Source organism: Lonchura striata, chromosome 28 (assembly GCF_050655825.1).
Source record: "Lonchura striata isolate lonStrDom1 chromosome 28, ASM5065582v1, whole genome shotgun sequence".
Taxonomy (NCBI): Eukaryota; Metazoa; Chordata; class Aves; order Passeriformes; family Estrildidae; genus Lonchura; species Lonchura striata.
In genome coordinates this window covers 2,214,244-2,241,699 of record NC_140730.1, presented here as the reverse complement: position 1 = coordinate 2,241,699, position 27,456 = coordinate 2,214,244, and the positions used below count along the sequence as shown (strand labels likewise).

General features: G+C 54.2%; 2 protein-coding genes across 2 annotated transcripts in view; one reads left to right on the top strand and one right to left on the bottom strand.

Moving 5' to 3' along the window:
- The window catches only part of STK11 (serine/threonine kinase 11), a 32,319-nt gene extending 10,414 nt beyond the window's left edge, over positions 1-21,905 (bottom strand). Inside the window, exons 1-7 of the mRNA XM_021546166.4 lie at positions 20,549-21,905; positions 15,436-15,519; positions 12,189-12,278; positions 11,288-11,420; positions 10,682-10,818; positions 10,176-10,303; positions 2,610-2,667 (exon numbers count right to left, since the gene is read on the bottom strand). Coding sequence (XP_021401841.1) covers positions 2,610-2,667; positions 10,176-10,303; positions 10,682-10,818; positions 11,288-11,420; positions 12,189-12,278; positions 15,436-15,519; positions 20,549-20,838 — 920 coding nt within the window. The 5' untranslated portion in view covers positions 20,839-21,905. The remainder of the gene's footprint in view (positions 1-2,609; positions 2,668-10,175; positions 10,304-10,681; positions 10,819-11,287; positions 11,421-12,188; positions 12,279-15,435; positions 15,520-20,548) is intronic.
- A 5,130-nt stretch (positions 21,906-27,035) lies between these two features.
- SBNO2 (strawberry notch homolog 2) overlaps positions 27,036-27,456 on the top strand; it is a 50,567-nt gene continuing 50,146 nt past the window's right edge. Inside the window, exon 1 of the mRNA XM_031507154.3 lies at positions 27,036-27,148. The gene's annotated coding sequence lies outside the window, so the exon portion shown is untranslated. The remainder of the gene's footprint in view (positions 27,149-27,456) is intronic.

Here is a 27,456-nt window from a genome sequence, read left to right as displayed (position 1 = left end):
GATTACCATTGCTGGGCTGCCTGGATGCTTTCCCTGCCTCCTGCAGCTCTGCTCCCTATGGAACAGCACTCTGTGCTCTCTTGGTGCTTTCTCAGTGCCCCTGAGCCAGTGATTTTATCCCTGATCCCACTGCAGGGGCCTTCACACTTTATGGAAGGGGAAGTGGGGAAGGACAGATCCTGAACCCCAACTCTGTGGCTGCAGGACACTCGCTCTCTGATGCTTCCCTTGGGATCAGGATCACCCTTCCCACGGGGCAGGGGAACACTGCCCCTTCCACCACCCTGACACCAGCCTGGTCCAGCAGCCTGAGTGCAAAACCCCTGCCTGGGGCCCAGGGTGCTCCTGCTGATTTCTGAGCACTTTGATGATCCCAACTGTCCATATGAGTGAGTCCCCAGGAACAGCAGCTCAAAGACATAAAAGGAGACTTCCAGCAGCAGAGAAAGGCACAGGGTGATTCTGGTTTGAGATGGGATCCATCCCAGCAGGGCAGCCTGGGGAAGTTGCTTGATGTTTTTCTGGTTTAGTTCCTGTCCTTAGCACATGTTTTTGGGGGGAGGAATGTAGAGAAACCCACAATCATTATTTATTCACCCCAATACATGAAATCTAAGGGTTCTAGAAATCAAATGTCTTCTTACTAAAGTGCTTTCCCAAACCCCTTTGCCAATACCTGAATGGCTGCCTGCTGTCCTGACTGCTGTGCTCCATTTACAAAAAAAAAAAAAAAAAAAACCAACCAAAAAAAAACAGGGTCAGGTTAAGCATCAGGGCTAAGCTTCTATTTAAAGAAAAGGCAGGAGAACCAAGCTCTGGATTCTTTAGCACAAAAAGAAGCTAATAAGACACATCCAAGGCCCAGGCCACAAGCTCTGCTGTGCTTGATGCAATTACTAGATGCCACAGCAGGAGGAAGGAGGCAATTACTAATAGGGGAGAAAAGCCTGTTAAGAAGCACTGGCTAAGCTCACACAAAACTAATAAGAGCCTAAGCCTTGGAAATGCTCCTGGTTTTGCAGGTAGAACCTTTCCTCAGCCCCTCTCAGTGCTGTGGGATGAAAAGCCTCAGCACAGCAGCCGAGGAGCTCGGTGGCTGCCCTGGGCCAGAGGTGTGCTCCAGTTTCTTCAGCTTTCTAACTACAGGCAGCATCTCTGGAGACACCTCTGTGCTTCCAGCTGGGCAATGCTGACACAAAAATTCACTGTCACGTGGGAGAAGGGCAAAATGGAGTATCTGGAATTGGGGAAGCAGCTCAATCACCTGGCAGTGACCCATGAGGGCCCAGGGCAGCTCCTGAGTTCAGGGGTGGCTGCTGCAGCCACAGGAAGGGAAGTGCTTTTAGTGCTTTTCTCAACACCTACTGATGACTCCACAGACTTAATTCCTGCTTCTTTGCAGTGCTTCCTGACAAATCATGGCCAGTTGATCCCCTCTGGTCATGGCCACTGGTACTGGGAGGCACGTGCAGAGAAAGGCAGCCTTGAAGGGAAGATGCCTGTGCCTGTAAGCATCCAGAGTCCCTGAAACAACCCAGGCATGGGGCTTGGCTACTACAAAAGAGTCATCCTTACAATTAATTAATCACCTGGGAAGCTCCATAACCCCTGCCCCACAGCTCTGCTTGCACCCTGGTCCCTCCAATCCCTGTTGGAGCTGGTCTCACTCACTCCCTGCAGAACCCAAGTGCACTTCAGGCCTCTCAGGTTTTGGCTGTGGCTCCTTGGGCACCTCCCAAGGACTGTCACCTGACAGCACACGGCTTTTCCAAAGACACAAGAGGAAAGCAGTGCTGTTCCTGCAGTATGGAGTGGGCTCAGCACCCCCCTGGATCACATCCCTGCTTTTACAGCTCCCAAAAATGATCAGGGCAGGCTCACAGGCCAAGCAGCTGCAGTCCAGAGGCAGCTCTGCCTGTCCTCAGAAGCACTTCCCATTCCAAGAGGAGATAAGCTAAGGCAGCCTCCGCAGTGAAGCAGCCTCATGATGCTTTTTGTTCTTCTACTTTTATCTGCCCAGGAAATCTCTGCTTGGAGCCTGCGTGTTCAAACAGATCCTTAAAAAAACCCTCAGTGATAACGGGGCATTTCCCCCCGTGACTATGGCACGGAAAATGGGGGAGGATATGGGGGAGGGAGGACTGTGATATTAAAGAGAAAGAAAAAAAAAAATTTCCTATTGTCCTGGAACGCTTTTCCACATACTGACTCCATATGGAGCAAATACCAGGGGATATTTCTGTCCCCAGACTGGCCAGAACTAACACACATTACTGAACAGTCCTACTACAATAACACAGACTTCAGGACCTCCTGTTCTGCTCCATTAGTACTTGCTGGCCTCTGGAAAAAATTATCCAGAATCCTTAATTATCCAGAAGCAGGCATGCCACAAACAGACTTCCAACATATTCCTTATTTACTGGTTAGCAATTCCAGTGCTTCACCGGATGCTCTCATAGGAGGAAAAAAGCCAAGTGGAGGTTGCCAGAGCCCCAGCAGAGCTGGAGGAAGGAGATCTAGTGACTTCCATGTGTCTGCTGTCAAAAAGGAAACAGAAAGTGAGAGCAGGAGCACAGGTAGAGGAGGAGCAGGAAGAGAACACTCACTTGTGCTGCCTTATCTGCTGTATTGAGAACCTCTTGGCTGGGTCGTATTCAAGCATCCCTGAAAAGAAGAAAAAAGTCCAGGTGTGATCACAGACACTCTCAGCTGAGTCAAAGCCAGGAAGCACAAAGCTCTGCCCTTCCCTCCCTGACACCCATGCTGTGTCCAGTCCTGGTAGCTCCATGCAGGATTTGCTCCACCAGCCACAGGAAACTCAGCATAAAATCCCAATTCCATTGCTGACCTGTTCCAGTCTGTTCCTCAGCTTCCCACCTGCAGGTACAGCCCATCCCTCCCTCCCAGTGCAGGGACTGAGGCTTGTCCAGCCCTCAACCACAGCTCCAAGAAATTCTCCAAGGAAAGAACATCAAGATTTTGCATTTCAGAGATAATTCCATTGAACCTCCTCCATGGAAGAGCCAAAGCCTCAGGCACAACATATGTCCACTTGCTTAATGTCCCAGATCCTCTGGTCTAGTGAAATTCTATTTTGAGGTGCAGCAGGGCAGAACCAACCAAAAAAAAAAAAAGTCATCCTGCTGCCAATCCCTGTGCCCTGGCCAGGACTTGGATTTCTGGGATCATCTGCTGGGGTGGGTGGTGAGCAGAGCAGGGACAGGAAAAGCAGCTTATCCCTATTCCCTCAGAAAGGGAGGTGGATTCCCTAAACACCAGAATTCCCTAAACACATCCCAGTCTCCTGGGGTGCCCACTCTGCTCCACTGCCTTTCAGAAGCTTCACAACTCAACAGAAGGGAAGGAGAAAATTTTGCCATATTCTTCAGAAATGAGCCAATGGAACCCTGAGAGTTTCATGCAGCAGCATCCAAGGTATTCTCCAATGAAGGTTTCAGGAATATATTCACCTACTGAATATTAACAAACCCTCGTGGCTGAACACTACAAGGAGTTTTGCTTTTACTGGATGATCTCCTGTCGCTCCTGAAGCACCTGCACTGTGAAGTCTTGAACATGTTGCATGAAGAATGAGGGTTTGGAGATGGGTTGTAACGGCAGGAACCCACCACCAGCAACCAGAAAAGTCTGGGAAGCAGCACTCGCTGTCAAACAGGAATTCTGCAAACAGTGCAGAGTGCTGGGGAGAGCCAGGACAAGGACACCTTGAGAACACGAGGGTGGGGGATACATCTGGGTGGACACTTGGGAAGTGAGGGCTGGAAAGACACATCCTAGTACAAGCAGGAAGCTGCAGGAGCCTCGCAGGGGAGAACCTACAATTCAAAGGTGATGGAAGAGATAAATCACCACAGCACATGTGATACCAAAAACTGCTCCAGAACACTTCCCTGTCCCCTGTCAGAGCCCAATTCCTCAGAGTTTTGGATTGTTTGGACTGCGTTTTGAAGGTCTCTGAGGATGGAAACTCTACAACACCTCCCCCCCGCCCCTGCAACCTGTTCCAGAGCTCAACCCTGGCAGCAAAGGAGTTTTCTCACGTTCAGATGGAATTTCTCCTCACGTTACAGGAAAAGAAATAAGTTCAGAGGAAAAAAAAAAATCCCACACCTAATTAAAGAACCTATTAATGAGATGATCAGACAGTTTCACAGCTGAGCTTCCCAAATGAGTTGACTTTTTTTTTTCCTTTTTAAGAAAAAGGGCTGCAAAGAGCTCTCCCATGAAGATTAGGGGACAAATATTGGTAGGGTTCTCTTATTCGTGTCGTAAGAAACAAAGAAGTCAGGACACCACCAACTCCCCCCACTGATTTATTTAAAAACCATACTTCAAGGTGTTTTTGAAATTTAAGGCATTTACCAGATGAAACTGGTATGAGCAGGAGAAAAAGCTTAAGGTAAATGATTAAAAGAGCAGTAGTCAGAAACAGCCACAGCACAGGGAGCTGTTGCTCTCAAGCCATTAAAAAGGCAGAAGGAAAATAATCGAGCTAAAGGAAATTTTTACTTCAATGAAAAATGACCACATTTGGGGCAACATTTGAAAGAAAACGTCCCCACTGAAAATGTACATTCATACATTCAGCTCTGAGTCACTCGTGGCAGCTCCGTGGCTCAAGTCCTGCACTGAAGAGGCTTCAGCAAGACAAAACATCATGTTCTATTCACCAGGCAAGTCATCCTGGAGCGTCTGCCCGCAGCAGCCGCCGCTCGCGGCCATTTAGGGTAAAGACTTCCCTGGAGTTTATCCGCGAGCAGGGACGGGCCAGGCTGTGCCAGGGAATGCTGCAGGAGGCCCAGCTCCAACCTCTGCTCCTCAGTATTCCCAGAGGATTTGCTGTGTGCATGCAGGGGTGCCAAAGAATCACCGAGTCCTGTGGGAGTCCAGGGCTTTCCCCTGGCTGCCCCGGGACCCTGGCAGGGGTCAGGAACCCCCCTGGACAGAGCCCCCAGAGACACTGGCTGTGATCTCTGTCCATGGAAAAGAGTTTTCAATCTTACAGGATCAATTACCAGCTCTGAGTGTTTGATATCAGTAATAATTAAGTGTGGCACGGGTGCAAAAGTAAAATTTTAGGATTCTAGATGAGGGGTCCAAAGGGGACAAGATGGAGGAAATTGGGTGTGCCTTGTCCTTTTTCTCCTTCTTCATGCCCTCCATGTCTCACTGTGGTGTTGGCATTTTTCTGTTGGTTCAGGCTGGGGACACACTGTCCAACGTAGGTGACAGATATTGGCACGTTCTTGTAAATGCAGCCCAGGGAGTTTCTGGTATTTAATGTTTGTCACATCCCACTGAGGGCAGAGCCCCACACGCTGCCCTGCAGGACAGAGCTGGGCAGGGCAGCAGAACATGTGAGAGATAAACAGAATAAACAACCTGGAAACCAGCACAGACCAATTATGGCTTCTGCTTTGGCAGTGGGGCAGAAATACAGAGACTTTTACAGAGTCCAACCTGTGGCTGGTCCCCAAATTGTCACCCAGAGAAGAGGACTGTCATGTCCAGGTGTTCTTTGGAGACCTCCAGGGATGGGGGCTCAAAACCTCACTGGGCAGCCCCTTCCAGTGCCTGACAACCATTTCCATGAGGAAATTATTCCTAAAATATGAAGCCCCTTCATCAAGAATTATCAAATATTAAACTGATAAGAACAGACACCACACAGTCGTGCCCAGACAGGGGTATCGTGTCCTCTGCAGCACATCAACAGTTTCAAAACCCTTTCAAATCACATCAAGTAACAACCCAGAAACTGGAGATCATGGATCTGCCCCGAGCTACTCACAACCCCCTACACTAAGTGATCCTGGACAGGCAGAGCTCCAGGGCAGAATTCCTGGAGTTCAGAACACAGGACAGTCTCAGGTTTGGGACTGGAGAAGCAGGAAGAAATCCAACAGCAAGGTTAACAGACTCAACCTGGATTTTACTTCAGTCTCCAACTTGGTTCAACATTTAACAACCACTGTAAAAGCAGTGTGAGGCCAATCTGTAAATGAGGCAGGACCTTCTCCCTCTCCCTGCACTCAGCCAGCTGTTCTGGTCACAAACTCCCTCTGCAGGCAAGTCTTGAGCCTGTGATCTAGGCCAGGCCTCTGGAAGGGCACAGACAGCCCTGGGGACCCCTGCCACAGCACAATTAAAGCATCCCACTGTCACCAGGATGCATCCTCTCACTGTCCCAGCAAGGCAAAGTCACAGAAGTGAGAAAACAAACTGCTGAGGATCCAACCACCATGTCCCAGGTCTCAGGGCCTGGAAATCAATCCAGATGCTGATTAACGCAGAGCTGCAGCCTCCTCTTCCAGTAAAAGTCTATTAGACCAGGAGGAGGAAAGCTGACCTTGTGCATTCTTCTGGTCCAGAAGCAAAGTGCACAGGAGCTGATAAGCCACGGGCAGATGTTGCCAGAAGAACCTTAAGGCTATTTATAAACCCTTCTACTCTGACACATCTCTCCTAACTGCACACACAAAACAGCACCAGCCCTTCTTCTTTCCAACCCTAAAGAGTACAAATAAAGCTTCATCCCTGATTAGGGAGACAAAATGAGGAGCAGCATCCCAACTAATCTGGAGGATATACTGTCATGAGAGTCTCTTTACAAGCTAAATACCACTGAAGCTTTAAGTCTTCTAAACTCTGCTGTTCTGGAAAAAGGGAACAAAGATAAGAACAAGCTCAAGGGGAAGAAAAAGTAAAGACACACTACAAAAGTAGTCAACAGAAGAACAAAAAAAAAAAAACCTTACAAAGCGTGTTTGTGTTTGCTTCACAGCCTGGCTGTGGTGCCTGTGGTCAGCACAGCCCTGGCAGACAGAGGAAATGAGCACTTTGCTGCACTGAATTCTGCCTCACTCAAACCCAGACCAGGCGTTTGCAGCCCTGTGAGGGCTTTTAGAGCCTTTCAAAGCAACACAAAGATGAGACAAAACTACCAGAACGACAGAGCTGAGCTGGGGGTGTCTGTGCTGCTCACACAAACACAGCCACCTCCAGTAGCTGATCCACAGGCGATGGATGCAGCTCCAGCCTGCTGCAGGAGGAACAAGCACTGACCAGGAAATGCAGATGTTCTGGAGGAAAAGCAGGAACTAAATAAAGCATCCAGGTTTGTCACCATAGCTACGTGGTGCCACGGCTGCACGGCTCAGCCCTGGGCCTCAGCAGATGCTCAGGAGCTGCTCAGGCCTCCAGAGCAGGCAGAGCTGGGGCAATCCCCTCCCAAAATTCATCCCCCTTGAGGCCACCTGGCATACTGACCGCTGGAAAATGTGTCTCACACCAAGCAAGTGGAATATCAGAAGGTTATGCCAGCTTTTGCAATGTAGCAGCTTGTACACAGCAAAATGAGGGGTGGAAGACTGTTCTCAAGTGGGAGAGAGGACAGGAAAAGGGATCCTTAGGGCTTCCCACTGCCCTGAAATAAAGCAGTCTAGTCATCTCCTTCCAGACAAGCTCCTCTCCTCGCCAAACCCACTCTACTCCCACCTCTGTGGTGCACAACCACAGCAGGGATGCAGACAGACAAACTGACAGCAGGGAGGAGACTCAGGCTGTAAGAGATGGACAAAGGGCACCAGCCTCAAAGCTCCGCCATGCAGAATCAGGCAGAGGAAAGAGCAGGTAATTCTGGCTCCAGATCTCACACAGGGGTGGGAAGAGAACTAGGAGGGGAGTTATTGTGCTAATGAAGCACAAGATTTTAAGCTGTCAATATCCTCAGCACAGGAAAAGAGAAAACTGCCATGCTCCTTTTCCCTGGGGGAAACACTAAGTGCAGCTGAGAGGCTGATCACAAACCTCCAAGGAGTTCTGCTGGATGCTTTAGGAGAACTGCTGCCGGACCAACAGGACTATAGGATTTGCTCCATTTGGGCAATTCCCAGCTCCTTTAAAAGCCACATTGGAAGTCAGCAGTCACAAGTCAAACGCCACACGGAGCTCAGGCCACCCTTTCCTGGGGCTGGCAGGTACAATGTGAAGCACATCAGGCCATGAGCAGCCAGATCCCGGCTGTGCCGAGCGCCATTGGAAGCACTGCCTTATGTAACGCCTTCAGAAAGCTGCTAAAGCTGGCTAATGCTTTTGGAAACACATGGAAATAACTGATTTCATCATTGGCATAGGGCCAGGGAAGCTAAAATAGCCTCCAAGGGGTCTGCAGGGGTCTGGCAGTTCCTTGGTGCCGAGGGGCTGGGGGAGCCCCGGCAGCGGAAGAGCTCGGACTGACAGCACCACCTGCCGCCGGCACGGCCGGCACGGAGCCAGGAGCCGTGTCCCTGCATCCAGCCAGGAGCCGTGTCCCTGCACCCAGCCTGTGTCCCTGCATCCAGCCTGTGTCCCTGCACCCAGCCAGGAGCCGTGTCCCTGCATGGAGCCAGGGGCCGTGTCCCTGCATGGAGCCAGGGGCCGTGTCCCTGCATGGAGCCAGGGGCCGTGTCCCTGCATGGAGCCAGGAGCCGTGTCCCTGCACGGAGCCAGGGGCCGTGTCCCTGCATGGAGCCAGGGGCTGTGTCCCTGCACCCAGCCTGTGTCCCTGCACGGAGCCAGGAGCCGTGTCCCTGCACCCAGCCAGGAGCCGTGTCCCTGCACCCAGCCAGGAGCCGTGTCCCTGCACCCAGCCTGTGTCCCTGCACCCAGCCAGGAGCCGTGTCCCTGCACGGAGCCAGGGGCTGTGTCCCTGCACGGAGCCAGGGGCTGTGTCCCTGCATCCAGCCAGGAGCCGTGCCCCTGCACCCAGCCTGTGTCCCTGCACCCAGCCCAGAGCTGTGTCCCTGCATGGAGCCTGGAGCCGTGTCCCTGAACCCAGCCAGGAGCCGTGTCCCTGCATGGAGCCAGGGGCTGTGTCCCTGCATCCAGCCTGTGTCCCTGCACGGAGCCAGGAGCCGTGTCCCTGCATGGAGCCTGGAGCCGTGTCCTTGCATGGAACCAGGAGCTGTGTCCCTGCACCCAGCCTGTGTCCCTGCACCCAGCCCAGAGCTGTGTCCCTGCATGGAGCCAGAAGCCCTGTCCCTGCATCCAGCCTGTGTCCCTGCACCCAGCCTGGAGCCGTGTCCCTGCATGGAGCCAGGGGCTGTGTCCCTGCATCCAGCCAGGAGCCGTGTCCCTGCACCCAGCCCGGAGCCGTGTCCCTGCACCCAACCTCAGCCCCTGCACCCAGCTCGTGCCCCTGCAGAGCTGACACACTTCCAGCAAGGAGGCACTCAGTGTCCCCCAGCCCCTCACCAACCCCACAGAGCACAAGGACTAGGCAAACCAATGTGAAACAAGACAAACATCCCACATCTGGGGACTGATTCCTCACAAAGAGCTGAGGAGAAAGGAGAGGTTGAGCCTGTGCTCAGGGCTGAGGAGCACAGCTGCACCTGGCTGTTTTGCTGCCGAGGAGGCACTGGGAATGCTGGTCGGGCTCTCCCACAGGCTGGAATCACATCCCAGCTCCTGCCAAAGAGGCTCACCAGACTGCTGCTGTGCACAGCACAACTGCTGCCCTGCCTGACCACTCAGCTTCCACAGGTCGAGACTCTTCAGCACTATACATCAAACTGCTGCAATAAGTGATGAGAATAAAAAAAAACCAAAAAAACCTACAACTTTCTCCCCACAAAGTGCCACTATCCTGGTCCTCATGGTCCTATCCCAGCCCTGCTGTGAACCTGGGCACCTGTCACTGCTCCAATATCCTGCAGCTCTGAATTTGAGGGGAAGGAAACAAATGGGACTTGAAACAAACACAGAGGTGAGGTTGATGAGGAGGGACAATAGACCCAAGTACTCAGTGTGTGACATTATGGAAAGCCTGGACACAGTGGCCAAACCTGCACCAATGCTATTATGCCATTTCAAATTTAACCTCTTGTGGGCTTTGTCTTTAGATATAAAAGCTTCTCAGAGCACAGGAAACAATGCAAGAACCAACTCTATAGAGCAGTGGCTGCGAGCTGTGCAGGGTGCTAGTGGATCTCAGGAAAACACCAGCTGAAGATCTGCCAGAGTCTTGTAAAGCTCTAAGTATAACCTCCCTGACTAAAAGGATCCCATATCCCCACAAGACACTTGGAAGGAAGCTCTGGCACTGTGTAAGCTGAGGAGTTGTTGCATCTATAAATGTTACCCTTTTGGAACCAGCTGGGAAGACTCACCTCTCAATAAGTCTGAGAGTGGAGGACCACAATCCTCTGGAATTGTGTAGTCGCCTTTCCCGATGTTTTCAAATAATTTATAGATATTATCCCCCTCAAAAGGGTACAGACCCGTTGTGATGTTGTATCTGTGAAGGCAGAAGGAGAAGCAGGATGAGAAGCAGCACACAGGTACCCAGTCCTTACCTGACTACATTAGCCAAAAGCAGCCAGGAGGAAACCAAAAGAGGAATATTTGGCAGGATGTGCAAAACCTCTTTAAGTTTAGCCTGCCTTCATCACAGTCTGGGACAGCAAAAACTTAAAAATAAATACTGGAGATACTTGTGGTGTCTGTTACTGCCCTGGCTGGCAGAAGTAGAGGTACTTTGGGGAGCATAAACCCACCCACAGGAGCGAGCAGCACCCCCCAGCACACAAGAGAGGTGATGACAGAGCTGGGCCAGGACTGAGCTGTCTGAGGGTGTCATTAGTTGTGAAGTTCCTGGGGGCTCCTGAGCACTCACAGCGTCACCCCTGCAGACCAGATGTCGACTTTAAAGCCTGAAAAGGTGTCAAGGCCATTGGCAATTTCTGGGGGCTGGAATGCTGGCGACCCTTGGCTCGTCCTGCACGTGTCGTCCTCCGCAAACGGATGCAATGCCTGAGGCAGGAGAGACCAAACAGTGTCAGGCTTCCAAGGAAAACAAACTGTGACTCTTGGAAAAGTTCCACCTGGGAAACAAAAGGGGAAAACTCCTCTACTGAACATCTACAGATGATAAGATCATGCCACCACAGCAGCCACATGCCACAGTGACAAGTCTTGCACCTCTTCTACCTAAGACAGTCTCCATATAAAAAGAAGGATAAGGTTATGTAGCTTGTCCCCATTTCCCCCCACTTTTGGGCTCATCCAAGAGTGACATCTTCCTTCTCTGTGTTTCCTGAGCAGAGGGTTTCATGCTGTTACCAAAAGAAGTGCTTTGCCAATTGCAATAAATATTCAGTCTCTCAGAGCACTCTGCAAGTGCAACAGAACAAAAGCCTAAATGCACAATAAATCAATGACACCACAGAGGTGACCTCAATCTGGAATGTCCCCTTCTGACTTTGCTGTGCTTCTCACATACCTCTGCTACGCCTAAATCAGATATTTTTAGTGTCCCATTGGTTGTTAGCAGGAGGTTCCCCGGTTTTATATCCTTGTGGACAATCCCTTGGCTGTGCAAGTATTCTAAGCCATCTATAAGCTGACAAAAGTACCTGCAGAGAGAGGCAGAGGGGAAAAAAAAAATCAAACACTTTTAGCCAGTAGAAAAGAGCTTTTTGCTGTGGTCAGATACTCTGGGCCATCATCGTAACCCACATGCAGCCTGGCAGTTGTAGAGGCAAGTGTTTCATCTCAAAATACCCAGAAATAATATTAGTGTGCCTGAATTTCACTTAGGCTGTCTGTAATCTCAGAGATATCTTAAAATAAAATGACAATATGACCATAAAATTATGTAGCTGCCAAGGATTTGCTGCTCTGCCCTGATTTGATCCTGACAATGATTATTGTATCTCTATTCCCAGAATTCTCAGGTTTCTTTCCTTGAGGAGTAAAAAGGGCTCCAGCTTATCCCAGCTAACTACCCCAGCTACCAGATCATGCTGGATATTGCCAATCCCTAATCCATCCCAAGGCCTTTAAAGTCTCTTCTGATGCTGAACTGTGGCTTGACCTCCATTTAGGCAGGAGATTCCCCCCTCAGACCCCTTGGCAAGGCAAGAGCACAGGGACCAGGGGGGCTGTTGGGCAGCTCAGGAAATAAAGCAAAAATAACAGAAAAAAATAAATAGAAGGATGGTTTTTCTCCCAGAATCTAAGGGCAATCCCCACTGGCCATTTCAAAAGCTTTTCACTTTTTTGCATGGGTGTAAAATATGAAATTATTGCACAAAGCCAGGTTTGCTTTCAAACACAGTCTGAGCAGATCAGAACGTGCTCTCCACTCAAGAGAACACAGTGGGGAGAGGAACAGAACTTACCCGTGAGCCTGAAACACTGGAAACCTCTTTTCTGGGACACTGTCCAGCATCTCCTGCATCCCACACACACAGTACTCCATCACCATATACGTGAGGGCAGAGTTAAGGAAGCTCCAGGGTTAACACTCCTGTGTGTTAAACATTCCTCAGATGGGCAGCAGCCTCATCCCACAGGGAATGGCTGCACTTCCCAAGCACTGAGGGATGTTATTCCAGCTCCCACAGGACAGGAAAGCACCTACAGGAAAATCCTTCTGCCAAATGAGCATCTGCAGCTCTGTGACCAGACCTGCAACAGGATGGGAACTCCACAGAAAATAAGCTGGACATCTCACAGGCATGACAGAGAACAGGGAAATACCTTGAAGAGGGCACAGAAAGTTGGGAGCTCCCTGGCAGAAGAGCTGCAGCCTGTTCCCCCAGTGCCCTGCGTGTTCTGCACCTGAGATGACAGTGAGCTCCCACCACCTTCCCCAAATTTGGTTACTCCTCAGCCCCCATCCCAAACAACCCAGTTGTGTGCTCTGTGGAACAACTGCTGCTTCCCCCCAGCCCCACAGGAGTAATCCAGCAGCAGGAAAAAGGATCTTTGGAGAGATGAGAAGCTATGTGAAACCACATAGATAAAAACAGTTACAACAGAATGCCAAGAGCTGGTGGCACTTTGCAGCATTTGTTCCCTTGCAGCATATTCCAGTTTTTATCTCTGTAAGCTTTGATGCTGGGGCCAAGAAATGGGAACCAGACTGCCTGATGTTTTAATTGCCTGTTTCCTCCTCTCCCTGGGCTTTTGAAGGCCTGGGAGAACAGACCCTGGGACATATTGGGAAGTGTCCTGGCAGAGCAGAGGCTGCCAGGGCTCCCCTGCAATCTTGAGCATAGTCAGTTATTCCTGCAGGCAGTTGCCTTCTTAACCTAAACCCAAAATAAGTTACTTTTGCCCCAAGAAGCCACCTGAGGTAGAACAGGCAGAAGGGAGACTCCTGTCCTGTGTGGGATCTGGGCTAAAGACTCTGCTGCCTCTTTCCAGCATGTTTCATCCAGCAGCTTCAAACACTGAAAATTAAATTCCTGCTCCATTCCCCATGAGCTGCTATTTAGAGAGACCTCAAAATACTCTAAATATACCCTAAACCATAATTTATGATGGGCATTAAGACTCTTGGTAAATCAATAAAAGCAAGAACAGAAGAAAGAGCTCCCAAAATTCATTCCTTACTCTGGAAGAACTCTGTGAACTACTTCTATCGGTGATTTGGAATACATCTACTCTCCCACTGTCAGGAGAATAACAGTGATGGTAGATAACCCAGACCAGCTCCTGGGGAGCAAAGAGGCTCAAGGACAGCCTGGCTGGGTGTCATTAACAGCCAGGCTGCTCCTCACCCCTCCCTGGTCACTGATCCACTTCAGGTTGATCAATCAGATTAGAGAACAGACTTCCAGGCTGGAGCAGATCTATTACAGGTGCCCCAAGCTCTCAGTTCTCCTCCTCAAGGGCTTCTGCTCCCACACTCAGCTGTACACACTGGTAATGGGATTCCTGGGATGCTGCTCATGGAACTGGGTTCACTTTCTGCCTGGATGAGCTCTCCATTCACCACTAGCTCTGCACTCCCAGCCACAGCAGGCCAGCAAACAGCCCTTAAATACTAAAAGTTGTTGATATTTTTAATCCTGTCACCACAGCTTTCCCTTTCCCACAGAAAATCACTGAAGGTTTTTATTAGCTGAGTTGCTCAAACACTGTCTTAACCTGAAGGAAGCCTACAAGAAAGATGGAGAGGGACTTTTTAGAAGAGCACACAGTGACAGGACATGGGGAAATTGCTTCACACTGACAGAGAGGAGGGGTTAGATGGGAGATTAGGAAAAAGAATCTTCCCTGTGAGGACGGTGAGGCCCTGGCACAGGTTTCCCTGAGAAGCTGTGGCTGCCCCTGGAGCCCTAGAAGTGTCCAAGGCCAGGTTGGATGGGGTTTGGAGCAACCTGGGAGAGTGGAAGATGTCTCTGCCCATGGCAACGGGTGGAATGGGATGAGCTTTAATGTCCTTTTTAACCCAAGCCATTCTGTAACAAACAGCTCAAGCCTGCAGTGCACAGAAGGGAACAGAATCCTTCCTTCCACAGCCCCAGTTTCCAATCCCACTTGCTTGTTCTGGAAATCAGCATTTTCCTTTTTAATCACCAACGGGGAAGTTGACATCTTCCCCTAAACCCCAACTCTGCCCCTGTGCATGACTAAGGGCCCTGCCCCCAGGGCAGCCTCAGGGAAAAAATCCCTCTTCTGCTGGATCTCTTCCCAAACTTGATGCTCATGTGGCTGCTCAAGGTCTGCTCTGTCACAGCCCAGGACACGCAGCACAAGCAGCAGCGCCAGTTAGGAGCTGGGGAAGGGCCTGAACAAAATCATGGATGAATTCCTGCTGCAAGTTCCAGTGAAAACAAATTCCCCCAATTATTGCCAGAATCAGCACAGGGAGAAACGAACTTTGTGAGAGTGTAGAAGCAGATAAAGATAAAAATAACGAAGTCAACCTGTCCTTGAAAAGGAAAAGCACTGAAAAACAACTCTGGACCAGCACTGCTCAGGATGTCCAGCAAGGAGCATCCTTGGAGAGATCCCATTTCCCAGTGATGGTTTTGGGTTGTCATCACCTGGTACCAACACACGATGTCTCTCTCGGGCTCCTTTTCCCCATGCTGCCTCCTCCCTTCTACCTAATTAAACAGGATCTGTCTATCAATAATTGACTCACAGTCCCCTCACTCTGTCGAGGCCACAGCACAAGCAGAAGTTGTCACAATACTTTATCCTAATGATCTGGTGGCAGAGTGTTTGATCTAATTAATGCACACAATGAAATTAGTCCTTTTCTGGAGTACTGTAATAAGGAGACAGTAGTTAGAAAACACTGTCAAAAATAAAAGGATCCATTGATAACATATGCTACAAAGGATCAGATCCAGGAACTTCCCCAGTGGTTCCAGGCAAAGTGTTCTCAGTGTTGCAGAGTCACACAAAATCCAGTGAAGTCAGGATAAAATTGCCTTGATCAGTATCTGTGTGAATTTGTGTTTGTGTGGAAAGTCTGCCAGGTAGGCAGGATGGTTATTAACAGTGAAATCAATTTAGCCGCAAAAATTTAAGAAAAAGAAACATCCAAAAGGGCCTTTCCAAAAGCAGAACTACAGCAGAGAACAGTGGGAGTTCAAACCTGATCAACAGCCCTGTGCAAAAGGATATATTTTCTGCTTCTCCTCGTTGTACAACACATCTACCAGCTGGATGACATTTTTGTGCCGTAATCTCCGCAGGAGCTGGATCTCCCTGCAGGAATAGACAAGGAAAAAGTTACATTGAAAAAGCTTATTCCCAACTCCATCTCTTCCAAAATTTCACCCAAACTCAGCTTGATTGAATGGCTCAGAGACCTGAACTGAATCTTGTGTTTGTGGGGAATAAATAAGGTAAAACAGTGAGGAGCCACCTTCCCTTGGCTTGGGGAGAAGTCCCTTGAATGTCACCTACTGTCAGCTGTTCTGATTTTTGTCTCCAGGGATTTTGTACTTGCCCCAAACCACGGTTTAGTCTCTTTTGCATTAAACTCATCCTGCAAAATCCCACTGGATGCCAGCTGTGGAGAAACAGGCAGAGCAGGACAGTCAGGTCAGGGTGGTTCTGTTGGTGCCTGGCAGTGCACGTCCTGCTTTTCACTTTGTTCTGCTGCTGCTCCATCCTGGGCTGTGCTGAGCTTCCAAATTCTCCTTGCCAGCTCACTTCCAGAGAGATTTGGCCAGTGCTTTGAGCAGTGTGGTCACACTTCATCAGCTCAGCCACTGGGAAGCAGCATTACAAGGAATTCTGAGCACAGCTTTGGAAGTGAGAGCCCCTGCCCAAAGCCAGCTCAGAGCCCCTCACGGGCACAATTAGCAGCTCCAGTAATGAGCTGGGGCTCGCACAAAGGCTGAGCAACAACCAGGAGCTGCTCCTTGGAAAGAGCTTCTCTGATGCAGGAGTGCAAGGAGAATCCTTACTGATCTTTTAAGGATGCCTGAGCAGTATGAATTATTTCACTACCAAAGTTAAGGCCAGAGACTTCTTTCTCAGCTCTGGATTTAGAAGAAGCCACCAAGAGCCGAGCAGAGACCCAAGATACCACAGCAAAACTCCCAAGTATTGTGTGGACATGGCAGACAAGTCTAATTATAGGAATGACCAAAGGGCTGAAGGGGATTAAATTAGCACAAGGAACAGCAGCCACTGTCAGTGTGGAGCTGAGGAGATCGTGCAGCATGAAAGGGCCGAGGGCTCCAACCAGGGCTGCCAGAGGGGAGCAAACCCACTCAAACACAACTGCTTTAAGGCCCAAGTGTTTGGAGCACATTTAAAATCCTGATCCCAACAGCTCATTCCCTGTAATACAGCCCGGAAGCACAAACACTAATTCCTCCCACCTTCAACAGACTAATAAATATCTCATATTTCTGTAATGATTTCCCCCCCCCCCCCCCAGGAGGCCTTTGCAAACCAGTCCAAAACGCCAGGGCCATGCCCCCACCACTGGGGCAGAGGCCAAGCACCCTTTTCCCAGAGGAAAGATTACTTCTATTTTTAGCTCCTCTCTTGCTCTGGAATGCCTGAGGAGCAGGGACAGCCAGCCCAGTCACCTCCGATCCCATCTCACTTTGCAAACCCCTGGAGTAGGGGAGCACAGGTCTCACCTTCTCAGAACAGGCCTAAATTTGATTTTTTTTTTCTTTCAAAACTACCAACAAAACTCCACCACAGCTCACTGCAAGTGTGTGACCAGACAGACTGCCAGAGGACAAGACCTGCTTCCAAGTACAACCCACTGGAAGGAGACAAGGGGGGAAAAGACCTAACTCGAGCTCTGTCAGATCCATTAAGCTCATCCTGGTGGATTAAGACTTATCCCCTGCAAGGTACCAGCTCTGGCAAATAACAGGGGGTGTTGCTGCTCAGAACTGTAAATAGCAAAGCTTTCCCCCTTGTTCCATGTGCCACACCAGTTTGGAACATGCCAAAGGCAGCCAGGAAAGCAAACTTCCTGGACATCTCCACTGTGAGATCCAGCTTGTTCCGAGCCATTCCTGCCTCAACAAAACCCAGCAACACAGCCAAAAGATTCATTCCCTGCCTTTGGTTCCACAAGGTTCTTCCCACAACATCCTAAAAGCTTTAGAAGTGCAGCACCTCTCCAGGACTGTGTGAGCCCAAAGGCTGGAAGTGCCAGGAAGATTTCGGTGTCACTTTTTATCTTTCCTAGTCCCAAGGGTCCATCCACATCCTGCTCCTGCAGGGATGTCTGGCATTCCAAGTTCTGTATCCATCACAATCTGTGCTCTTCCATGGAGTACAGGTCCCAGCATTTCACCCAAGCAAACATCCAGCTGAGCAGAGGAAACCCTTGAGCCACACAGCTCCACGAGGAACATTTCTGAGGAGGAGGGATCAGCCCATTCCCTGAGCTCACACCTCCAGGGCTTCCAGCAAGTCCTTCCCCTGTTTGGAGGTTTCAGCATGGGACTTGCAGACCCCCAGGAACAAACTGTCCCAGCACAGCCCCATAACCCAGGTTGACCCTCCGAGGAATTCCCAAGGAGCACAGATTCCAACCAGAGCAATTGCCGAGGTGGTAAGTACAGCACAGGGCACTTGGGATCCCACAGAGCCCCAAACACTTAATTAACGTGTCAGGCTATTAGCACACGGCATTATTAAACCTCTGCTGCTGCTGCAGCCACAGGCTGCCAGGTTTTCCTGCCTCTTTTTGGCAATCCCACTAAACTCCTTTTTTTTGCAGGGATGAGATTCTGCAGTGTCTGCCTGACTGAGCCACCTTCACCTGCTCTAAAGAGAAATGAAGATTCTCCCAACAGATTTAAGGAAACTGTGTCTTAAAAGTTCAAGCCCTCAACATCCTCTCCATGACTTGGAGAGCCCTTCAGGGCTCATTTTTCTGGGGCAGAAGTGGAGTATTTTGGGGTAGAGAAACAGCATTTGATTTGATGTAAGTCCCAAACACATTTAAGTTGTAATTTCTGGGTCTCCAGAACACCAGGAGACAGGGCTGGGGCAGAGATGAGGCTGTGGCCTGGGATATCAACAAGGAGTGACCTAAGGTTGGCATTATCATCCTATTTCCAGCCAAACATCTCCAGCTCAGACCTGTATGAGCCTCCACAGCTCATTACTGCACTCTCATTCCTCCCTGTGTGTTACTGCTTGCGGAATTACCCAGGGGCCACTGTCTAGGAACTGTATTCCACGGAATTCCTTGGATTACATGCTATCAGCACAGCTGAAGCAGCACTGAGGTGCCCTGTGAGGGGGCAGAGGCAGGAGCCCACCACAGTAACTCAATCACCTCTGCCCAACAACCCAAGCCTCATGTGCAGCTTTTCCCTGTGGTAGGAAACGCTGGAAACCACTTCAGTGATCAGATTCCAAAAGCGAAAGCAGAACCCACAAACTGATCCAGCCCACAAACTGATTTCCTGCTGTCCTGTGCACAGGAGCAGGTTTTGGGCATAAACTCCTCAAAGCTGCTCCAACACAGTGATCTGGCCATGTTGACATTAAAATACTGTGTCAGTGTCCTGTCCAGCACTACCTGGAGACTCCACAGCACCCTGTTCCTCCCACATTGACAACTCAGACACACAGGTTTGGTCACAGATCTCATACCCAGAGCAGACATAGGGTGCACTCCCTCTCACAGCAGTGCTGATCAGCTCAGAGTGCCAGGGGGACCAGGGAACCACAAAGTACAACAGTTTGCCTTAAAATTCCCCACTGAAGCAGCAGATAAAGCACACGGATAGGTGGGCAGAAGGAAAAGGATGAGGGAACAGAAATAAGAACTTGAACTAAAGTAAACCCCTGGGTACAAGGCAAGACCTAAAATCTGCCTTGGTGTTTTGGAGCAGGTGGGGCTGAGCCAGGAAACATCCACAGAAAGCCCCTTTTAATAACTCCCTTAATGGCCCATCTGATACTCACAGCCCCATTCTGGGCGTGAATAAAACCTCCAGGAGTTCACGTCAGGACACTGGAGCATTCCCATGGCTCTGAGAGCAGGGAACTCTCCTGATGTGGGCAAGCTCTTTTACCTAATTTACATTGAAAGCTTCCCTAAGGAGGAAACTATCTGCACGTTCCCCAGTGGCAGCTCTGGATGTGCCCGTGGAGGGACCCAGGGACGGGGCTCTCAGCCTCCACCAGAAAAACAAGAAACATTTTATTACACATTAACCAAGTTTGCTTGCTCCTGAACCTGAGCCAGGAAAGGAGAGACAGGGAGGTCCCAGCCTTGGGATGTGACTGTTCCACAGCCAAGGCTGTCAAAAAAGGTTGGAAGGCAAAGTGAGAGAGCACCCTGACAGCAGTCCCGGGACAGGATGTGAAATATCCCACGGCTAAACTGGGAAATCAAACTGAGGGACAGACACAGGACTCTGCAGGTCAGGGCTCACCCGCAGCAGAGCACCAGGAGAGTTTCCTCGACCTCTCGGAGCTCTCCCTCCCAGCCTAGATAAACCCTCATGGGTTGTTTGGGCTGCAGAGGCTCCTGCACAGCTGATAAGCAGCTCCTGGCAGGGCTGGGACGCAGCTGCTGCGAGGTCCAGGGAAGGGAAAGTTCCCACACCAGCCCCACGGATGCAGCCCCACATCTGGCTTCTCCTGGGGTTCACTTCCATGAGGGTTTTGTGCCCTGAGTAACCAGGTGTGGTGGAGGCACAGAGAGCTGACAACCCTTGGCCCCATTTTACAGCCACAGAAATCAGCTGGGGAGAGCCTTGAGTAAACTCCCAAGGATCTTAGAAATGAAGCCAAGGAAAAAACCCAAAACTTCCTGTGCCCATGGGGTGCCCCATATATTGGATCCTGTTCCAGCCACCTTCCACATGGGTGGGAGGAGGAATTGCCACCACAGAGATCTCCAGGGCCTTTGGAACACACCTGGGCAGATACAGGAATAACCCTGTGAGGACACCAAGTGTGTTTGTAAGGTCTCACCTTGCCCAGGTGCAGCTGGCTGGGAAAGGTGAGAGGACACAGAAGAATCAATATTTTAAGAATCAATATTTTATCCATTAAATGACACCAAAGTGGTGTATTCCAGACTGTCCCAGACCTTGGGAACCTGTCCCTTCCCTGTGCCCAGCCTTACCCAGAGCATTGGCTGCTGTTCAGAGGGAAGAGATCCCTAAATACCTGTGGATTAGGAAGCATTTCCACAGCAGAGCCATGCTGTCAGCTAAAACAACACAGGAGCTCAGCTGGTAAGCAAGGACCAAGTTCACCCCCTCGGCTCCCAGAACTCTTTACTCACTTTTTCACGTTGGCCTCCCCATTGGGGATCCGGCGCAGCTTCTTCTTCTTCAGGATCTTCACAGCTCTCCTGCACAGGGTCTCTGAGTCCAGCATCTCCTTGACTTTGCCATAGGAGCCCTCTCCCAGCAGGTCTCCCATGAGGTACTTGCCGATGAGCTTGGCCCGTTTGCGCCGGGGCTGGTAAATGACCTCGGTGGAGTCGATGCGGTGGATGAACGTGTCCATCCCCACCGACATCAGCTCACTCTCCGCAAACATTCCCAGCTGCTGGGGCTCCTGCAGATCCATCCTGGATTAAGTTCCTTAACCTGTTTTTTTCCTTAAGCGCTCAGGGCTTTAATCCTGTTTGTTAAGTTTCCAACACTCCCTTTTTACTCCTTCTCGGGAAAAAAATATCCAGAAGATTGTACAAACATGAATAATAATTAAAAAAAAAAAAACAACCAACCAAAAAAAAGAAGGCAAAAAAAAAAACAACCAAACCTAAGAGCTGCTTCCAGGTCAGTTGGATGCCAAAAGATCCCGGCCTGGCTCCAGAACGTCTTTGAAAAAGAACATAAATCTGTGACGGGACACACTCAGTTTGGGACTCACGTTGCTTCCGACCCGGTCCCGCTGCCGGGGACTCTTCCCAGTCAACTGGCCTTGACTGGGCCCAGTTTGATCCTAAAGAGTTAGGTCATCTCCAGGCCGTCAGGCCACCCCGTGGAACCAGAGCAGCTCCCAGTCCCTCTCGTGACTTTCCATCCCTAGGAGCTCATGATTCCCAGCTGGGGTGGGCAGGTGTGCTCCCACGGCCCGGGCAGGGTGCGGGGGGTTCAGCCGTTGGGGAGCTGGAACCAAGTTTCCTCGAAGGAGTTTTCCGAAACAATTCTTGCGTCTTCGCTGTCGCCTACAAAAGTTTGAGGCCTTCGGTGCCTACCGAGAGCTCCCGGGGGCATCCTTCATCCACCGGGATTCCGCCTGGCACATGATGTGTCACCGCCTCTGCTCCGGGTGTCAGCGGTGCAGGACGACACAACCCAGCCCGGCCCCGCCGACCCCGGGGGGGGTCAGGGGGACCCTCTGCCCCAACTCCCGGTTCCTCCCGGGGGCACCGGCCGCCCGGTGACCGGCCGCTCACGGACGGGGCTCAGGGATGCCCACCCGGCCCGGACGGTCCCTCCCGCACTTCCCACAGGTGTCACCGCGGCTGGCAGGGCACGGCGGGGGAGCAGAGAGGGGGGACAGGGGACGGGGCACTTTCAGCGCCACAAAATCAGCGCCGGGACGGGGCGGACTCCCGGGGGAGGGTCGGTGACCTCCGGGCCCTTCCCAGCCCGGGCCGGGTCCTTCCCCGCAGGCAGCTCCGGCCGCTCCCGCCGGTCCAAACGGTGAACTAGGGGAGGGGGGCTGAGGGCCGAGTCCCCCCTCCCCGTCGCCAGGCGGGGGAGCCGGGCCGGGCCCCGGCGCCGCGCTCCGCCCCGCCGAGCCGCCGCCTCCCGTGTCCCCCACCAAGTTCAGGGGCCGCCCGTCGGCCGCTGCCCCCTGGCGCTGCCGCGGTCCCGTTCCCCGTCCCGGCCTCGCTGCCCCGTTACCGCCCGCCCCGCCGCGCGCGCGCCGCCGCCGCCGCCGCCGCCATCTTGTCCCCGCCCGCCCCCGCCGTTCCGTCCCCCCCCCCGCCCCGCTCCGCGCCTCGCGCCGCCCCGGCGCGCGCCCCCATTGGCCACGCTGTCGGCCCCGTCCCCGAGCGCTCGAGCGCTGATTGGTTGCGGCCGCACCACGTCGGGTTCCGGTTGGTTCGTTACAAGCAACCCTCCCACCCACTCCGGCCGGCGGCGGGGCGATATGATAGGTTAGCCGGGCTGTCCGTCACTGTTAGAGGCGGGGCTTCACGTGAACTTCATATGTGATAGGCCATTGGAAATATCCGTCGCGACTGAGGGCGGGGCTTGCGTCCTGCGGCGCGATATGATAGGCTGCGAGCGCTGTCAATCACCTCTCGGAGGCGGGGCGGTGGGACGTGAAGGGCGGAGGGCAAAGGGCAGGCGGGAGTCATGGAGACGGGACCGGGCACGGAGCCGGCCCTGCCCCGGCGGGGACCGGCCTTGCCCCGGCGGGGACCGGCCTTGCCCCGGCGGGCTCCGGCCTTGCCCCGGCGGGCACCGGCCCTGCCCCGCCGCCCTCGCGGTCCGCCTGCCGCGCCCGGGTCGCTCCGCTGCCGTTTCGGGTTTGGGGTGGCCCCGCTCCCCCCCGGTGTCCGCTCGGTGCCGGCTGCACCTCGTCCCCTCCTATCCAGCTGTGCTCAAGTCCAGCCAAGCAGCTGCGAGGGCATCCCCAAAATAACGGCGCCCGGCTCCAGCGCCCCGGGCAGACCCCGGCACGGCCCGGGGGAATGGGCTTCTCCCGGGGCCGCCACCCCTTCACGGCCCCGGCCGCCGCAGAGACGCTTCTCCTGCGGGCACCCTCCGGGGGCTCGGAAGGATCGGGCTGCACAACGCTGCTCCCCCCGCAGCGGCGTTCAGGGGTCTCCTCCCGGTTTCACCGGATACCGGAGTCCCCTGTCCTGCTCGGGGAGTTGCGGTAGGACAGCTCCGGCCTCTGCCGTGCCTGCTCCCGCCGGGAACGTCGGTAACCGGTGCCGGTAGATGGGGTTTGTGCAGTGCCAGCTCAGAGGAACCGCGATGCCCCTGCGGCCGCCTCCTGCCCCGCTGTGAAATCCTTTGGCGAAAGGGATTCAGTTGGGATTGCAATGGGGAGCACCAGCTCCCAGAGCTGACCAGTTAATTTGAGGCAGGGCAGGACAAATCCCTGAATTCTTCCTTTCCATGAGAGCCATTAGCTCTGCATGAATTCCAAAGCACAGGTGGGAGAGCCCTGAGCCCGTTTTGGGGGGGCCTGGGCAGGATCAGGGCCCCCTGGGTCCCCAAAGGGTCAAAGCACTGCGACGCTCCAGTTTGTTCAAGGAATTTGGTTTGTTCAAGGAATTTGAGCCTGTGAAGGTTCGGGAGGAGGTTCCAAGGGCTCCGAAGAGGGAGTGTAGAGGAGGGGGCTGCTCTGCCGAGCCCTCCAATCCCGCTAGCACCGCCTTTCCCTCCTCCCTCAACGGCTTCTGTCACCACAGCCCCTGGCCCTGGGTGATTTATTTACTCCAGGCTTGGCGCCGAGTCCAAAGTTCTGGAACCCATCCCCGAAATTCTGGTAAGTGCTGTGCATCCCCTTCCCGAGGTGTTCCCAGCAGTGGGAGGGCAGAATCAGCTGGAGGAGCTCCTGGCACTCCACACGCTGCTCCCTGCCCATCCCACTGCCTGTCCTGCTCCCTCTCCCACCAGGGTGACAGAACGATCCCCCTCCAAAGGCAAAATCCTGCTCGACTCTGCAGGAATGGGCCACTGGAGCGGGGCAAGCCAAGAACTCACATGGGGTGTCCCCAGGTACCCCCAAACCCCTCAGCCTGTCCCACATTGGGGCTGTGGATGCATCAGGCAAAGCCAGAGGCTCTTGGGTTTTCCCAAATATTTGCACCAGCATCCAGTGAGGACGTCACAAGCTGGGGGAACTGGCTGACACCTGCCAAGCTCGTGGCACATGGGGCACTGCAGGAGCTGTCCCCTCACCCTCCACAGCCCCACAACCCGGCCAAGGGGGCACAGAAGGGTTTATTCAGACATGGAATGGTTTTGTGGGACCCTGGCACCCCAGCACGGTTCCTGCCAGGTCCCATCCATGCCCCCTGCACAGCGCCAGCCCCGCACTGCCAGGACCCTGCACAGGGCAGGGTCTGTCCCCTGGCTGCCTCTTCCCACAGCTCTGGGGGCACAGGGCCAGCTGGCAGCATGGCTCCACAGCCCTCACCCCACGGAAAGTCAGGGGATTTCCAGGCTCTGGGAAGAAACAGGAAGTGGCAGTGGGTGACAGCAGCCCGGCACACCCCAATGTGGAGCTGCTCTGCAGCTGAGCCCATGGGATCAGCGCCCAAAAACGCCCATCTTTGTCCCCATTTCCTGAGACTGGGTGTCTGACAGGGACCAGCTGCCTGGGAAGGGCTGTTCCTGGAGAAGCCAGGCTTTTTTCCAGGGACATTGCTCCTGTAAAGGGGCAAACAGACCAGGACACAACTCAGCCATGTCCCCACATCTTCCACCAGGGCAGGCACAGGACAGCCTCAGTGCTCCCAGCTCAGCATCACTTCTGTTTCATTGCCTGTCTTGGGGTTTCTGTGTGAATTGGGGTCTCGGCTGTGGTGGGAGGAGAAAGAGATCCTGGTAAGGGAAGTCCTGATTTGGTGGTTCTAGGAGGAGGCTGATTTGGTGCTGGATACATCCCTGTGTGTTCTCCCACTGTGCGTATTTATTTGTATTTGTGGAACACCAAATAAAGAGCTGGGGGGGAGGATTTAGAAGAAAGATCCCTGTAAGAAGGATGTTGGAAAATGTGGCAGGATTGCCTTGATTAATCACTATATGCAAATGAATAAAGAATGGGAGAAGCGGACCGGCACAGAACTTCCTGGTTCCCCCTTTGCCTCTGGCACACACCCAGCATTCCCAAGGACCCGGTGTTAATGTGGTTCCCATCTGCCAGTACTTCCTATCCTGGGGATAAATCAGTTCCCTCTGGCTGCTCCTGTGCTGGTGTAAAAACAGACCCATCCAGGAGGCTTCTGTGTGACCCCTCAGGATTTTGTTCCTACCTTGGGACTCCAAAGGTGGCATGAATTCAATGCAAGCAATGGGAAATTAAAAATATTAAAAGGCCCAGTGTGGGGAAAACGGGTGAGGAGCCTGGGATGGTCAGAGCAGGTTGTTCTCCAGCCCTGTGATTCATTTAATTCCTTCTGCCCCGTGGGTTCCTTCTGCCCCGGGCCTTTGCCGGTCTCCGGAGGCACGGGGCTCGCTGTCTGTTCATCACTCAGGGCCACCCTGGCCCGGTTCTCCCGTTCCCGCTGCCCCCGGGCCCATTTTCCCGTTCCCTGCTACCCAACTCCCCGTTCTTCCGTTCCCCGCTGCCCACTCCCGATTCTCCTGTTCCTACTCCCCCATTCCCGGTTCTCCCATTCCCGTTCCCCACTGCCCCGGGCCCGGTTCTCCCGTTCCCCACCCCCCTGGGCCCGGTTCTCCCATTCCCGCTGCCCACTCCGGTTCTCTCGTCCCCACTCCCCCGTTCCCGGTTCCCCCATCCCCACTCCCCCGCTCCCGGTTCTCCTGTCCCCACTGCCCGCTCCCGGTTCTCCCGTTCCCCACTGCCCGCTCCCGGTTCTCCCGTTCCCACTGCCCCGCTCCCGGTTCCCCCTTCCCCACTCCCCCGTTCCCGGTTCTCCCGTTCCCCGCTGTCCGTTCCCGGTTCTCCCGTTCCCCACTGCCCTGGGGTTTCCCACTGCCCCGTTCCCGGTTCCCCCGTTCCCGGTTCCCCCATCCCCACTCCCCCGTTCCCCGCTGTCCGTTCCCGGTTCTCCCATTCCCCACTGCCCCGGGGTTCCCCACTGCCCCGTTCCCGGTTCCCCCGCTCCCGGTTCCCCCGCTCCCGGTACCCCATCCCCGCTCCCCCGCTCCCGGTTCTCCTGTTCCCCACTCCCCCGCTCCCGGTTCTCCTGTTCCCCACTCCCCCGCTCCCGGTACCCCATTCCCACTCCCCCGCTCCCGGTACCCCATCCCCACTCCCCCGCTCCCGGTTCCCCCATCCCCGCTCCCTCGCTCCCGGTTCTCCCGTTCCCGGTTCCCCCATCCCCACTCCCCCGCTCCCGGTTCTCCTGTTCCCCACTCCCCCGCTCCCGGTACCACATCCCCACTCCCCCGCTCCCGGTTCTCCTGTTCCCCACTCCCCCGCTCCCGGTACCCCATCCCCGCTCCCCCGCTCCCGGTACCCCGTCCCCACTCCCCCGCTCCCGGTTCTCCTGTTCCCCACTCCCCCGCTCCCGGTACCCCATTCCCACTCCCCCGCTCCCGGTACCCCATCCCCACTCCCCCGCTCCCGGTTCCCCCATCCCTGCTCCCTCGCTCCCGGTTCTCCCGTTCCCGGTTCTCCTGTTCCCCGCTCCCCCGCTCCCGGTACCCCATTCCCACTCCCCCGCTCCCGGTACCCCATCCCCACTCCCCCGCTCCCGGTTCCCCCATCCCTGCTCCCTCGCTCCCGGTTCTCCCGTTCCCGGTTCCCCCATCCCCACTCCCCCGCTCCCGGTACCGCATCCCCGCTCCCCCGCTCCCGGTTCCCCGTCCCCGCTCCCCCGCTCCCGGTTCTCCTGTTCCCCGCTCCCCCGCTCCCGGTACCCCGTCCCCGCTCCCCCGCTCCCGGTACCCCATCCCGGTTCCCCCGCTCCCGGTACCCCATCCCCGCTCCCCCGCTCCCGGTTCTCCTGTTCCCCGCTCCCCCGCTCCCGGTACCCCATCCCCACTCCCCCGCTCCCGGCTCTCCTGTTCCCCGCTCCCCCGCTCCCGGTTCCCCCACTCCCCCGCTCCCGGTTCTCCCCGGCTCCCGCTCGGTCGCCGCCTCCCTTTCCCCGGAAGCTCCGCGGCCCTCCCAGCATGGCGGACCCGGAAGCGGCGCCCGGCGGCGGCGGCCGGGCGGGAGCCTGAGCCGCGGAGCGCCCGGGACCCCGGCAGCCCGCCACCCCCGGACACAGGTAAGGGCCGCCCGCTCGCTGCCCCCGGGGCCCGCGCCTTCCCGCCGCCGGCCCGGTCTCTCCGCGGGCGGGGGCCGGGCTGGGGGGTTCGCTGGGGACGTGGCCCCCGGCCGGGCCCGTCCCGGGTCCGTCGGTCGGTGCCGCGGGGAGTCCGGGGGCTGCGGGGCTCGGGCCGGGCCCGGAGCAGCCTGTGGGGACGGCAGGGCCGGCCCCGCTGCCGCCAGCCGTGTCCCCCACGCGTGTCCGTGCCGCGTGTGGAGCGGGGCCCGGGGCTGTGCCGGCACCGGAGAGAGCCGGAGGTGCTGCGG